Source organism: Hoplias malabaricus, chromosome 16 (genome assembly GCF_029633855.1).
Source record: "Hoplias malabaricus isolate fHopMal1 chromosome 16, fHopMal1.hap1, whole genome shotgun sequence".
Lineage (NCBI taxonomy): Eukaryota > Metazoa > Chordata > Actinopteri > Characiformes > Erythrinidae > Hoplias > Hoplias malabaricus.
Window position 1 is genome coordinate 20,729,028 of NC_089815.1, and position 12,905 is coordinate 20,741,932.

The 12,905-nt window shown below is 38.9% G+C and overlaps 1 protein-coding gene and 1 long non-coding RNA gene across 2 annotated transcripts; both read right to left on the bottom strand.

The window, feature by feature from the left end:
- Positions 1-2,189: 2,189 nt before the first annotated feature.
- On the bottom strand, positions 2,190-7,190 carry LOC136672351 (granzyme B-like). The gene is made up of 7 exons (XM_066648362.1): positions 7,136-7,190; positions 5,224-5,374; positions 4,554-4,701; positions 3,719-3,949; positions 3,330-3,474; positions 2,934-2,998; positions 2,190-2,387 (listed from the first exon to the last, which is right to left on the bottom strand). The coding sequence occupies exons 2-7, from the start codon at positions 5,352-5,354 to the stop codon at positions 2,346-2,348; spliced, it is 762 nt and encodes a 253-aa protein (XP_066504459.1). The 5' UTR covers positions 5,355-5,374; positions 7,136-7,190; the 3' UTR covers positions 2,190-2,345.
- Positions 7,191-9,278: 2,088 nt separating this feature from the next.
- Positions 9,279-11,699, bottom strand: LOC136672352 (uncharacterized). Its single transcript, XR_010795790.1, has 3 exons — positions 11,563-11,699; positions 10,567-10,714; positions 9,279-9,497 (listed from the first exon to the last, which is right to left on the bottom strand). It is a non-coding gene; the product is annotated as an uncharacterized lncRNA (long non-coding RNA).
- Positions 11,700-12,905: the final 1,206 nt, after the last annotated feature.

The following is a 12,905-nucleotide window of genomic DNA, read 5'->3' on the forward strand; positions in this document are numbered from 1 at the left end:
TGCATTTCCAGTTGTTTTCATTCTTCCCCAACCAGCTACGCTGCAAGACCCACGTATATCTTTGTTCAGTTTAGAGATGGAAATCTTGGCAGCATTCTTTCTGTTTTCATTTGACTTTCCTAGCTGTAACAAAGGCAAGAGAATTAGTTACAAATATAGTCAAACTATAATCAAACTGAACTTGATTAATGAGAAAGAATCTGGATGGTGGAGCATGGTGGGAGATACTGCTGCCTTCTGTGCAGCAGACAAGGGTTTGATTTTCCCACTCGAGCGATAAGGTCTCCTTACTGTAGAATAAAAATCCTTGGGTAACATTACATTTGCTGAATGTTGTTCTGGGGTCATATTCTTTAAGCATCAGTAAGGTTACTAACAGCACTGGGTTTAACAGCTTCATGACTCTTAATTTAAACCTGCTCTGACTCCCTGTCCCTTTGAGGTGCACACATTACACATATCAAAATCTGGCTCAGATACAGTGAAGTTGGGACTGAGATCAGGTAGCCAGACTTGCCCCGAGTCACTGCTGTCATTCCAGGCCAAATGTGGGCCATAAGAGAACATAACTTCAAGTATCAGTACAGCTTGCCCATCATTGAGGGAACGTTGAATCCTGAAGTATCCCAAATTGTTAAGGGAAATTCCAGGATATCTGTTTATTAACTGAATCTCAGGAGAACATGGACCATGTGGTAAGACAAAGGCCTTAAGCACAGATCTCATTCTACCAAAGAACAGTTAAAAAGTATAAAGTTAATGTTTTGGAAAGTCAAGTCAATGTCTTGACCTTAATCCAATGGAAGAACCTGGTGCAAGAATTTCATATAAGAAACTTCTTTAGTTGAAACTGTTCTGTTTGAAGGAGCGAGATTAAAATCCTTTAGGTCATGTGTAGGACTGATCAGCAGTTAATGGGAATGTTTATAAGGAAGTCACAACACACACTGAAAGCAAAAATTCATATAATTTTGTCACTCATAGATAATATTGCCTTATCTTCCTCAACACAAATGATTTTTGAAAAATGTAGAGAAATTCTAAAGGGTTCACAAATTCTCAGGTACCGCAGCACAAAACTCTGAAGTCCATCACAGCTTCATTTACTTGTGAAGTCCAAATATTCTGAATTTAATTTGTGTTAAATTTGTGAGGCTCTTCTGTAGCCTTCACCATCTTCAGGAAGTTGGAAACACCCCAAAAAAACAAAGATAAGAATAAACATTTCATCAGATGGTTTTATCTGGGTTCTAGTGGAGCTAGTGGTAAAGTTATCAGCATAGTGTTTTACACAACATGCTGTGTTTCTGTAGAATATTGACATTTATATGTTCTGATGTTTGAATCCCTTGCAATTATATAATAATTATAATAATTAATATGATACTACTATACTTCTGTGCATAGTCAAGGACTAAATAGTTTTAAAGGCTCTTTAGTAAAGAAAATGGTTCTATATAGAACCAAGAACACTTGAGGAAAATTTTGCATGATTAAAAGATTCTTTGCACCATGGACGGATTCTTCAGGTTGATGGAGAATGTGCTATAGATTATTCTATATAGCACCTTTAAGTTCCTTTATTGTTACAATGTCAAGCTTGTAACAATAGAGGAAGCGTTTTTTGGTGCCATATAGAACCCTTCTCTAAATGGTGCTATATAGAACCATCTATAACCCATTCTTTATCCATATGAAGAACCCTTTCATGATGCAAAGAACCATTTCTTTTAATAATGAACCTTTGTAGAAATATAATTTTTAAGAGTGTAGGAAGAATACATTAATTACGCAGGCATTTATTAATATAAACGTACTCCTGATGGGGTGGCTCCATTCATGGGTTCCATCTTTGATTTCATTATGAACAAAAACCCTTTTGTGGGGATTTTTTACATCCTTTTACATTCTTTTAAGTTCATAAACCTATCATTACAATATTCAGCATGAGAGGACAGATGCTTTTAATCCAAAACAAGTGGTTTATTTATAATGAAATATCAAGTTCTAGATGATGGTCTAATGACAGTACTTCATCCATACTCAGTCAACTCTTAACCTTACACTTTTAATACAACCGGTTTTAGCATATGGCCATTAAAGAACAACTCCACCAAAATCAAGAGATAAATTACAGGTTTTTATTCACGTAGAGTATAGTCAGATATCATCCACAAAAACAAGGCAATTATATCTTTCACTGCTAGAAGGGCTTTACACTCCACACTAAGTGTTTCTAAAAATTAATATGTGAATTAAATATACATTCATAAAATTTAAGTGACTACTTTAAAACACTTGCAAACCACAATTATATTAATATTAAGCTCAGTTCCACCATCAGATCAATCAATAAATCCAAAGGAACAAAAATGTGACTCAGCCCTCTGCACAAAGAGAGAAACAGAAAACAGTCATCATATAAAATCCTAACATAAATATAATAATAAACAACAAATATTAATTTTTATCACAATCATAAAAATAGAAAGGCTTTTATTCACAAAATATAATGTATTAAACAATTATATTCAATATCACCATTTTAAGGGGCGGCACGGTGGCGCAGCAGGTAGTGTCGCAGTCACACAGCTCCAGGGGCCTGGAGGTTGTGGGTTCCATTCCCGCTCCGGGTGACTGTCTGTGAGGAGTTGGTGTGTTCTCCCCGTGTCCGCGTGGGTTTCCTCCGGGTGCTCCGGTTTCCTCCCACAGTCCAAAAACACACGTTGCAGGTGGATTGGCGACTCGAAAGTGTCCGTAGGTGTGAGTGAATGTGTGTGTGTCTGTGTTGCCCTGTGAAGGACTGGCGTCCCCTCCAGGGTGTATTCCCGCCTTGCGCCCAATGATTCCAGGTAGGCTCTGGACCCCCCGCGACCCTAAATTGGATAAGCGGTTACAGATAATGGATGGATGGATTACCATTTTAAACTTACCACACTGCTCTGATTCTCCCGACCCTTATCAATCACATTTCTGTTTGAATCCTTGTCTGTATTATCTAAAGACAAGCCCAATAACATATACATCAACAAAATATTTATACATTACACCATAATAGTAATGTCCGTCAAACATAAATTCCAACTAATCATAGTTCCAACCTCTTTAAAACTATGCTTCGAGGCAAGACGATCTAGTTTTAAGCAGAACATTGCACATTAAATGCCATTCATCATTTCCAAGTGGTTCACCTGAGGAGTCACACACATGCACATAGCGCTCCTCCCTACATTCCCTGTTTTTGAATGTGGGACAACCTTACATTAGGGATTCCTCCCCAATGTACTCAGGCCTTGCACAAGCGCATTACCACTCACTTTGGTGTTTACCGATTATGGCCTTGATCCAGGGCATGAATGCAGAAATATTGGTGTAGGCATTTGGTTTTGTGGGGTTGTCACATTTGTCAATCTCGGTGAAGGAAGCAATGCCGACTGCAGTGTTATCACACACCAGAGGACCACCAATGCCCCCCTGCAACAAAACATAAGCAACGTTAACACACTGCTGAACTAAACCTTTATAAAGCTTCTGCTGAAATTCTAAAAACTGATGTTTTTTTTCCTGACCTGGGATTGGGCTTAGACCTGGACTAAATTGTACTTTCGGTAGTTAATCTCCAATCAGAATGCTGGGTAGTTCAGGACTAGGCTTAATCCTGGTCCAGGAAACTGAAATCTGCTTGGTTTTAATGGGTTTAATCTTAAGGATAATTTACCTGACAAAATCCACCTTTTTTACCACCTGCACAGAGTATGTTGGTGTTGTTCCAGTATGTTTCACAATGTTTATAGACGGCGATGTTCGTCTCCAGAAGTACGCTACTTGCAGTTCCCTTGGTTTTAATTATTCCCCAACCAGCTACGCTGCAAGACCCATCCATGCCTTTGTTTAGTTTAGAGATGGAAATTGGGGCAGTATTCTTGCTGTTTTCAGTTGACTTTCCTAGCTGTAACAAAGCCAAGAAAATTAGTTACAAATATAGCAAACTGAACTTGATTAATGAGAAAGAATCTGGATGGTGGAGCATGGTGGGAGATACTGCTGCCTTCTGTGCAGCAGACAAGGGTTTGATTTTCCCACTCGAGCGATAAGTTCTCCTTACTGTATAAAAATCCTTGGGTAACATTACATTTGCTGAATGTTGTTCTGGGGTCGTATTCTTTAAGCATCAGTAAGGTTACTAACAGCCCCCTCCAGGGTGTATTCCTGCCTTGCGCCCAATGATTCCAGGTAGGCTCTGGACCCACCGCGACCCTGAATTGGATAAGCGGTTACAGATAATGAATGAATGAATGAAGGTTACTAACAGCACTGGGTGTAACAGCCTCATGACTCTTAATTTAAATCTGCTCTGACTCCCTGTCACTTTGAGGTGTACACATTACACATGCCAAAATCTGGCTCAGATACAGTGAAGTTGTGACTGAGATCAGGTAGCTAGACTTCCCCTGAGTCACTGCTGTCATTCCAGGCCAAATGTGGGCCATAAGAGAACTGCGGATGGGCCATATTTGGGCCCAATATTTTTTGCTCTCTGGGAATGAGTTTACCTTCAAAAGCATGATGTCATTGCTGGGGGAGGGGAAAAGGAATTTTGGATGTATGTGGTGCTCCGTTACTGTTATACGCTGAAATTTGTTGGACTTCAGATCATGAGCTCCGATCACTGCTGTCACTTTAGCCTTATACAGTCCACCCCTAGAGGAACCAGGAGACAGAAACTTTAGTCAGTTTACTCCTCAGTTTAGTAATTGTCCCCTTCTGTCATTACTACTAGATTTCCCACAATCACACCATGCTGACAAACTGTGAAGACTAGCACATGCTTCTTCTCATACGCGTGTTAGTGTACTTTGTAAAAAAACACAGAAGAGCAACTATGATTTTTTAATGCAGGATGTGCCCTGTGAAGGACTGGCACCTGCTTCTAGATGTGATCCCGCCTTATTCCAGGTAAGCTCTGGACCCACCGCGACCCTGAACTGACTAAGCAGTTACAGACAATTAATGAATTAATGAATAATGCATTATGTAATAAGGCTTAAAAATATGCTATAAAATTAAATATGCAGTACTGTTAAACACTAAATATATTTACATATATATGTACTAAATTTGCCATAACCTTAACACAGGTCACATTTTCTTTTTATGCATTTTCAATTTAGCAAATAAACAGAAACAATTTGCCCAAAACTATTCAGTAAAACAAGAGCATACTCTGTCCAGCAGTGTGCAGCCGTCATGAGAAAGAGATCAGACACGAGGAAACCCCCACAGACGTGCTCCCCGTTTCCCTGAACAGAAACCATGTAGGGTCTGGAGTGGGGCATTGCCTCTGTGCCATTCATGATACCAACATTTACAATGACTTGGGGAGAGAGAGAGAGAGAGAGATGCAGGATTTCAGTACAGGCACATGCTGGTTATAAGTACTTACTGGTATGTATATTTTTCACTCTTCTCAGAAACAACACTGAATCAAAGCTCTAATATCACCAGCCACTGCCATTAAACAATTCATTCATTCATTCATTCATTATCTGTAACCGCTTATCCAATTCAGGGTCGCGGTGGGTCCAGAGCCTACCTGGAATCAAGGCGGGATTACACCCTGGAGGGGGCGCCAGTCCTTCACAGGGCAACACACACATTCACTCACACACTCACACCTACGGACACTTTTGAGTCACCAATCCACTTACAAACGTGTGTTTTTGGACTGTTGGAGGAAACCGGAGCACCCGGAGGAAACCCACGCGGACACGGGGAGAACACAACAACTCCTCACAGACAGTCACCCGGAGCGGGAATCTAACCCACAGCCTCCAGGTCCCTGGAGCTGTGTGACTGCGACACCTACCTGCTGCACCACCGTGCCACCCGCCATTAAACAATGTACATTTTTAAAAAATACAATGCAGCAAACTTAGTAAATGAAATCAATGGAAATTAGTCAAAGTTTCTTATATCTGTGTTATTGATTATATTCAGTCGACAGCTATGATCAGGTATTAATAAGCTCTTAAGATGAATTACTTTTCTTCTAGACATATACTTGTTGTAAGTTAATCTATCAAAATATTGGCCAATAATTCAAGTTATGTAACAGCATGATTTTGGGAATTGGACAACACCCAATCTTTTACCCTCAACCCTATATATACTCTACCTCCACCCGGTCTCTGTCCCTTGTTTTTTGTGTTCATCTAACCAAGTCACTCTGAACTCCTGCCCATTTCAGCCTTTACGGGTGTCTTATGTACTAGCAAATTTGGCTCATTTTGCTTGAAATAATCAATATTTTGTACCCTTTGCAAATCAAAGTGTTGACAGTTTTCATTAAAGGACCATTTCAAAATGAAAATGTAAAACGTGTTTTTATTGCTATTGTAGAGTACTGCAAAATTATTTGACCTATCCATGGCAATGATCACACACACACACACACACACACACACACACACACACACACACACACACATAGAGGCAGCCACATCGGTCCCCAGGGAGCAGTTGAGGTTAGGTGCCTTGTGCAAGGGCACTTCAGCCATGAATGTTGAGGGAGAAGAAACTGCTGAAATTCCACATCTTTAACCTTTAAGCCATTGCTGCACATAATTTGACATATTAGTTTTTGAAATGTCCAAAAAGCATTTCTAGAACTGACTGTTCAATTTCACTAATCAGTTTTAGGTGATATTCAGGAAAATTGTGATGAACTGTAATCTGCTAACATTGATTTTGTATCCTGTTCTAATTACATAATACAGATTCCACATTGTCCCAGTCTTCACAAACACTGGAGCTGTTCACATTTACATTGATTGCATTTGGCAGATTCTCTTATCCAGAGCAAGTTACAGTTTAATCCTGTTGCAAATGTGAGCCAATGTAGTGCTGGAGTTTTGGCAAAGGACCCCTATTGGTGTAGCATTGGGGGGTTGCCCAGCCACACAATTAACCTACCAGAGCACTATACATAGTAAAGGGTTCATAGTTGTTTTAGAGAAGACAGCCGTCACAACCAAAGATTTAGACCCTCAATCCTTGGAACTGAAAGCTGACAATTTTCCACTGAGCTACTGGACAACATAGGCTGTGTGTGTGATTATGTGTGTGTGCCACTTACTTGAGTGACCGAGGGGCAGCAGTACAGCCGGCAGTAGGAGCAGATGAACCAGAGCCATGACTCTATTCTTTATGTTCTCCACAGTGAGGGAGAGGATGTTTAATACTATTTGCTTCTTCTTAATAAAAAATAATTTCCTCCACATTTCCTGTGTGGTTTATTTTCACAGAGACCGTTTCAAAGATTAGAGACGGAGTTATCAGTTCTGATCATGTGATCATGTGAACATAAAGTTCTTTTGGTTTCTTTGGCCCTATCATTATTTGACATTACAGCTAACAACAAACTATAACTGGGACAGTAATGTGCTACTCCAAGCACCTTCAAGTGTTGTTGGTCCATGAAATATGAAAACCAAAATAAGATTTAATACCAGGTTATGAATTACAGGGGATTGGGGTTAGGGGGGGCTGACCCCCTAATTATGACTTGAACCCCCACAAACGAGGCTAAAAGTAATAGCATAGGGGGTCAAAACATTTATATATCCTTCTTACATATAATGTTAATTATTTCAATACATTTACAATATCCATGCCTGGAAGAATCTTGAAAAACTGTTTCATCCCTACACTGGATCATACCATTCCAAGTTAAGTTTTACCTCTCCATCTGCCTCACATTGATTGTGTCCTCATTAAAGTAGCACCAGCACGAGGCAGATAAGGCAATACGTGTAAATAGCTATCTAGCTTTTTACAAACACTTCACTGTCTTCAGTAAATCACTCACATGAAGATGTTTTCAGTTTCACCGTTTCACCTTAAATGCTGCAGTGGTGACACACAGGTTTCAGGCTGAAGACGTGTTTTTTAGTCATTTTGAAAGTAATTCATTGGCTTCTAATGTGGAACAGAACATTCAAAGAAGCCATATATATTTTTTATGTGGAGTGTTTGTATGTTCTGCACAACATAAGCAGAAATGTATAAAACTCATCAAGAACTTAACAACTATTACAAGCTCAATGTAATATGCTCCATTTTAAACTGGAAGGGAAAATTTGAACAAGAACCTCATTGATCTGGTGGCTGTAGTAGTGAGGTATTAGTTACTGTGTGTAGTTCTACAGTAAACACAAATATTACTGCAGTGAATCAATACATTGATGTATAAACCTGAATCACATGGCTGAGGCACATCGGTTAAAATGCTTTTTCTTCTTTTTTTCTTTTTTAAAGAACATGATTCACTTAACGTGATTCACTAAAAGAGATTTTACTTTGGAGACTATCAATAGCCAAACTTCTATAAGAAGGCGTCCCACCACTCTTCCCTTAACATTTCACACTGTAGATGCTGTATTGGTCCCAGTATGAATGGATGAGATAGGACAAAAGCCTAACCCACAGTGACTTTGAGTGACATTATTCCCATGTATTCAGAATTAATTAACACATGATTCCAATAGAAAAGATTCTGTATAATGTGATTTTCATTTTTAGGGTGAGAAAAGGGCTGACAGATTTAGATTATTGGATGATCTATGCTATTAATGATAGTCATGTACATGTACTAAAATTGTGTATGGTAGTAACCATTAGCACTGTGTGATTTTACTCTGTAATATATTGTTGGTGACCCCTGACTACAAAGGTTGTGTGGTATGTGACACATTGGCTGGTGTAATGTAATCATTAATGTACTGCAAACATTATAGTAAACAAGCAAGACTCTGTAAGGATTGTAACTTCAGTTTACTGAAGCACACACCTGCGCTGTACTGGTTTCCCATTATGACCTATATATAATTTTAGGCTTCATCCTGGGCATTGTCAAAGACAATGATATTGTCTAAGAAGAGAATAACACATGAAATATGCAGCCATTCATTTATATAAATGCAGTCCTGATGGCGTAGCTCCATTCATGGGTTTAATCTTTGACATAATTATGCACAAAAAAAAAAGATTCAGGAGAATCTTTTACATTCTGTATATTTTATAAACCTATAATTACAGTATACAACGTGAGAGGACAGATGACATCCGAACAAGTGGTGAGAAAACTCATAACAATTTTTAAGGCAGAAATTGTTTATTTATAGTGAAATATCAAGTTCTAGGTGAAGTTCTAATGACAGTACTTCATCCATATTCAGTCAACATTTAACCTTACATTCTTTTACAATGGCATAGGTTTAACAACATAGGCTCTTCCTTCAGTGAACTGAAACACCACTAAAACCAAATAAAGGCCTCTTTACAGTGGAATTACTGGTGTTCATTGATTTTCTTGATCCAGGACACAAATGCAGAAATATGAGTGTAGGTATTTGGTTTTGTGGGTTTGTCACAATTGTCCTTCTCGGTGAAGGAAGCAATGCCGACTGCTTTGTTATCACAGACCAGAGGACCACCCCCTGCAACAAAACATAAGCAACGTTAACACACTGCTGAACTAAACCTTTATAAAGCTTCTGCTAATTTTTAGGGTCCTAGCACGTAGTGTGGGGACCCTATAGCGTTTGTCGGGTTTTTTCTTATTATTATTATTATTATTTTTCTCGGCTAAAACTCATTCTGGAGCAAAGACCGTAAGGCCCAGAGCGACCAAAAATGAAGGCAAGGTACAGCTGAGGTGCAATGAGAGAACTATGGAAAATTATACCTATTGGCCTCAAGGTGGCGCTATAGCAATACCAAACGCGTTTACGTCCATATCTCCTAAACTGTATAACGTAGAAACAAAATTCTTTTTTTCCCTGATTCCTTGCACCTTGTTGTATCTAAAATGTGTCAAAACCTAGCTCTGCCCACAATAACTTTGAGTTAAAATTGATAAATTGTAAAATTTACTTTTGTGAACTAGTCCCTGGATTTTAGTCCATTTCCCTAGAACTTGGTACCAAAATCTTCACAGGTGTCCGAAGGTCAGGAATTATTTTGGGTTTTTTTTCATACCAGGGATTAAGCTTAGATCTTGACTAAATTGTACTTTCTGTAGTTAATCTCCAATCAGAAATATATGAAAATGGTAAATAAAAATGAAAACAGTCTTTAAATATTTATTTTTTGCAATTTCCAATTTTGCTTGTCACCTGTTCCCATCACACACCCCACAGTTAGAATACCTCTGCTCTACAGCCTCAACAACCAAAGTGGGCTTGAGTATCTTATAGAAATAGTGTAGAGCTGATTTTTATTTAGTGAATGAGTTCCTAAGAGCTTTAGTTCTTCATTCTGTTGAAGTGTAATGTAACTAAAGTGCTAGTGTATCTATTTCTAGCAGAAATATCCTCCTATGTTGTAGTGCGTATAGACCATTAACCTTAAACCCTAAGGGCTTGATATTTCAGTTCCTCACACTCATCACAACATACATTTCATACTCAAAGAAGTTACTATTAATTTTAGAATACACTGAAAGGCATGTCCTAATTTCAATACCTGTACAATAAAGCTAGGCTGAAAGTAAATAGCAGAGTTTACCTTCAAAAGCATGATGTCATTGCTGGGGGCAGGGTAATAGAACTCTGGATGAATGTGATGCTCCTTTACTGCTATACGCTCAAAGTCATTGGACTTCAGATCATGAGCTCCGATCACTGCTGTCACTTCTGCCTTATCCAGTCCACTCCTAGAGGAACCAGGAGACAGAAACTAGTTGAAAAATGTATTTCTTTACTCAGTTTACTCCCCAGTTTAGTAACTGTCCACTTCTGTCATTACTACTATGTTACCCACAATCACACCATGCTGACAACCTGTGAGGACTAGCACATGCTTCTTCTGATACGTGTGAAGCCAGCATCCAACAAACTGCCAGTGACCTAATATCATGTCAGATTTAACAAGCTAAGTTATCTTTCCTATGTAAAGTTGCTGTGTTGGAGATAAAAAGATTATTTACAACTGTGATGAGTGTAGTCTCTCAGCTCCACTGAACATATGGGGTTACTTTCTCAGCGAGTCAACTTCAAAAATACTATAATGTTAAATATACAGTACTGTTAAACAAGAAATATACTGACATATATACTAAATGTGCCATGGGGCGGCGCGGTGGTGCAGCAGGAAGTGTCGCAGTCACACAGCTCCAGGGACCTGGAGGTTGTGGGTTCAAGTCCTGCTCTGGTGACTGTCTGTGAGGAGTTTGGTGTGTTCTCCCCGTGTGCACGTGGGTTTCTGCTGGTTTCCTCCCACAGTCCAAAAGCACACATTGTTAAGTGGATTGGCGACTCAAAAAATGTGTTTGTGTGTGTCACCTTGCCAAGGACTGGTGTGGTTCCGGGTAGGCACTAGACCCACAGTGACCCTGAATTGAATAAGCGCTTACAGACAATGAATAAATCTGCCATAATCTTTACACGGCCACATTTTATTTTTGTGCATTTTCAATTTAGCAAACAAACAGAAACTAGGCACAAGTGTCAGTCAGATAGAAAGGTCAGTTTGCCCAAAACTTTTTATTTAAAATTAACATACATTTTCCAGCAGTGTGCAGCCGTCATGACAAAGAGATCAGACATGAGGAACCCCCCACAGGCGTGCTCCCCGTTTCCTTGAACAGAAACCATATAGGGTTTGGAGTGGGTCTTAGCCACTGTGCCATTCACGATACACACATTCACACTGGCTGAGAGAGAGAGAGAGAGAGAGGTAGAGGTACAGGATTTCAGTACAGAGACCTGCTGGTTATAAGTACTTACTGGTATGTATATTTTTCACTCTTCTCAGAAACAACACTGAATCAAAGCTCTAATGTCACCAGCCACTGCCATTAAACAACGTACATTTTAAAAGATATACTGCAGCAAACTTGGTAAATGAAATCAATGAAACCTAGACTGTGTTTCTTATATCTGTGTTATTGATTACGTTCAGTCGACCGCAATGATCAGGTAATAATAAGCTCTTAGATTATATACGTTTCTTCTAGACATATCCTTGTTTAAGAAAATCCATCAAAATATTGGCCAGTAATTTTCATTTTGCTTAAATAAATCAACATTTTTGAGAGTTTGCAAATTTAATTTTTGACCATTTTCAATCTTCTGTGCAAGGGCACTTCAGGAGTGAATATTGCTCTCTGTAAATTCAGTTTTCTAACTTTTAAGCCATTGCTGTACATAATTTGACATATTTTTATTTATTATTGAGTTTTTTAATTGTCCAAAAAGCGTTTATAAAACTGACTGTTCAAGTTTACTAATCAGTTTTAGGTGATATTCAGAATTAAGAAGCTATGCGCTGATACATGTAAATTAAAAAAATAATTAATTTTAATCTGATTACATTTGCGTTGTATCCTGTTCTAATTACATAATACAGATTCCACATTGTCCCAGTCTTCACAAACACTGGAGCTGTTCACATTTACATTGATTGGATTTGGCAGATTCTCTTATCCAGAGCACGTTATAGTTTAATCCTGTTGCAAATGTGAGCCAATGTAGTGCTGGAGTCTTGGCAAAGGACCATTATTGGTGTAGCATTGGGGGGTTCCCCAGCCACACAATTAACCTACCAGAGCACTATACATAGGGTTTTAGAGAAGACTTTGGATGCCTTCACAACCAAAGATAGACCCTCAACCCTTCGAACTGAAAGCTGACAGTCCACTGAGCTACTGGACAACACAGGCTATGTGTGTGATTATGTGTGTGTGTGACACTTACCTGAGTGACCGAGGGGCAGCAGTACAGCTGGCAGTAGGAGCAGATGAACCAGAGCCATGACTCTATGCTTTATGTTATCCACAATGAGGGAGAAGATGTTTAATACAAACTGCTCCTTCTTAAAAAAATAAATAATAATTTCCACCAAAT

Bases quoted from the DNA above. Each gene is read 5' to 3' on its own strand.
- LOC136672351 (XM_066648362.1), bottom strand. From the start codon at position 5,354: ATGAATGGCACAGAGGCAATGCCCCACTCCAGACCCTACATGGTTTCT. The intron at 3,950-4,553 runs GTAAACTCATTC...GCTTTGTTACAG, and splicing joins ATGACATCATGCTTTTGAAG to CTAGGAAAGTCAACTGAAAA. The intron at 3,475-3,718 runs GTAAATTATCCT...GTTTTGTTGCAG, and splicing joins AAAAAGGTGGATTTTGTCAG to GGGGGCATTGGTGGTCCTCT.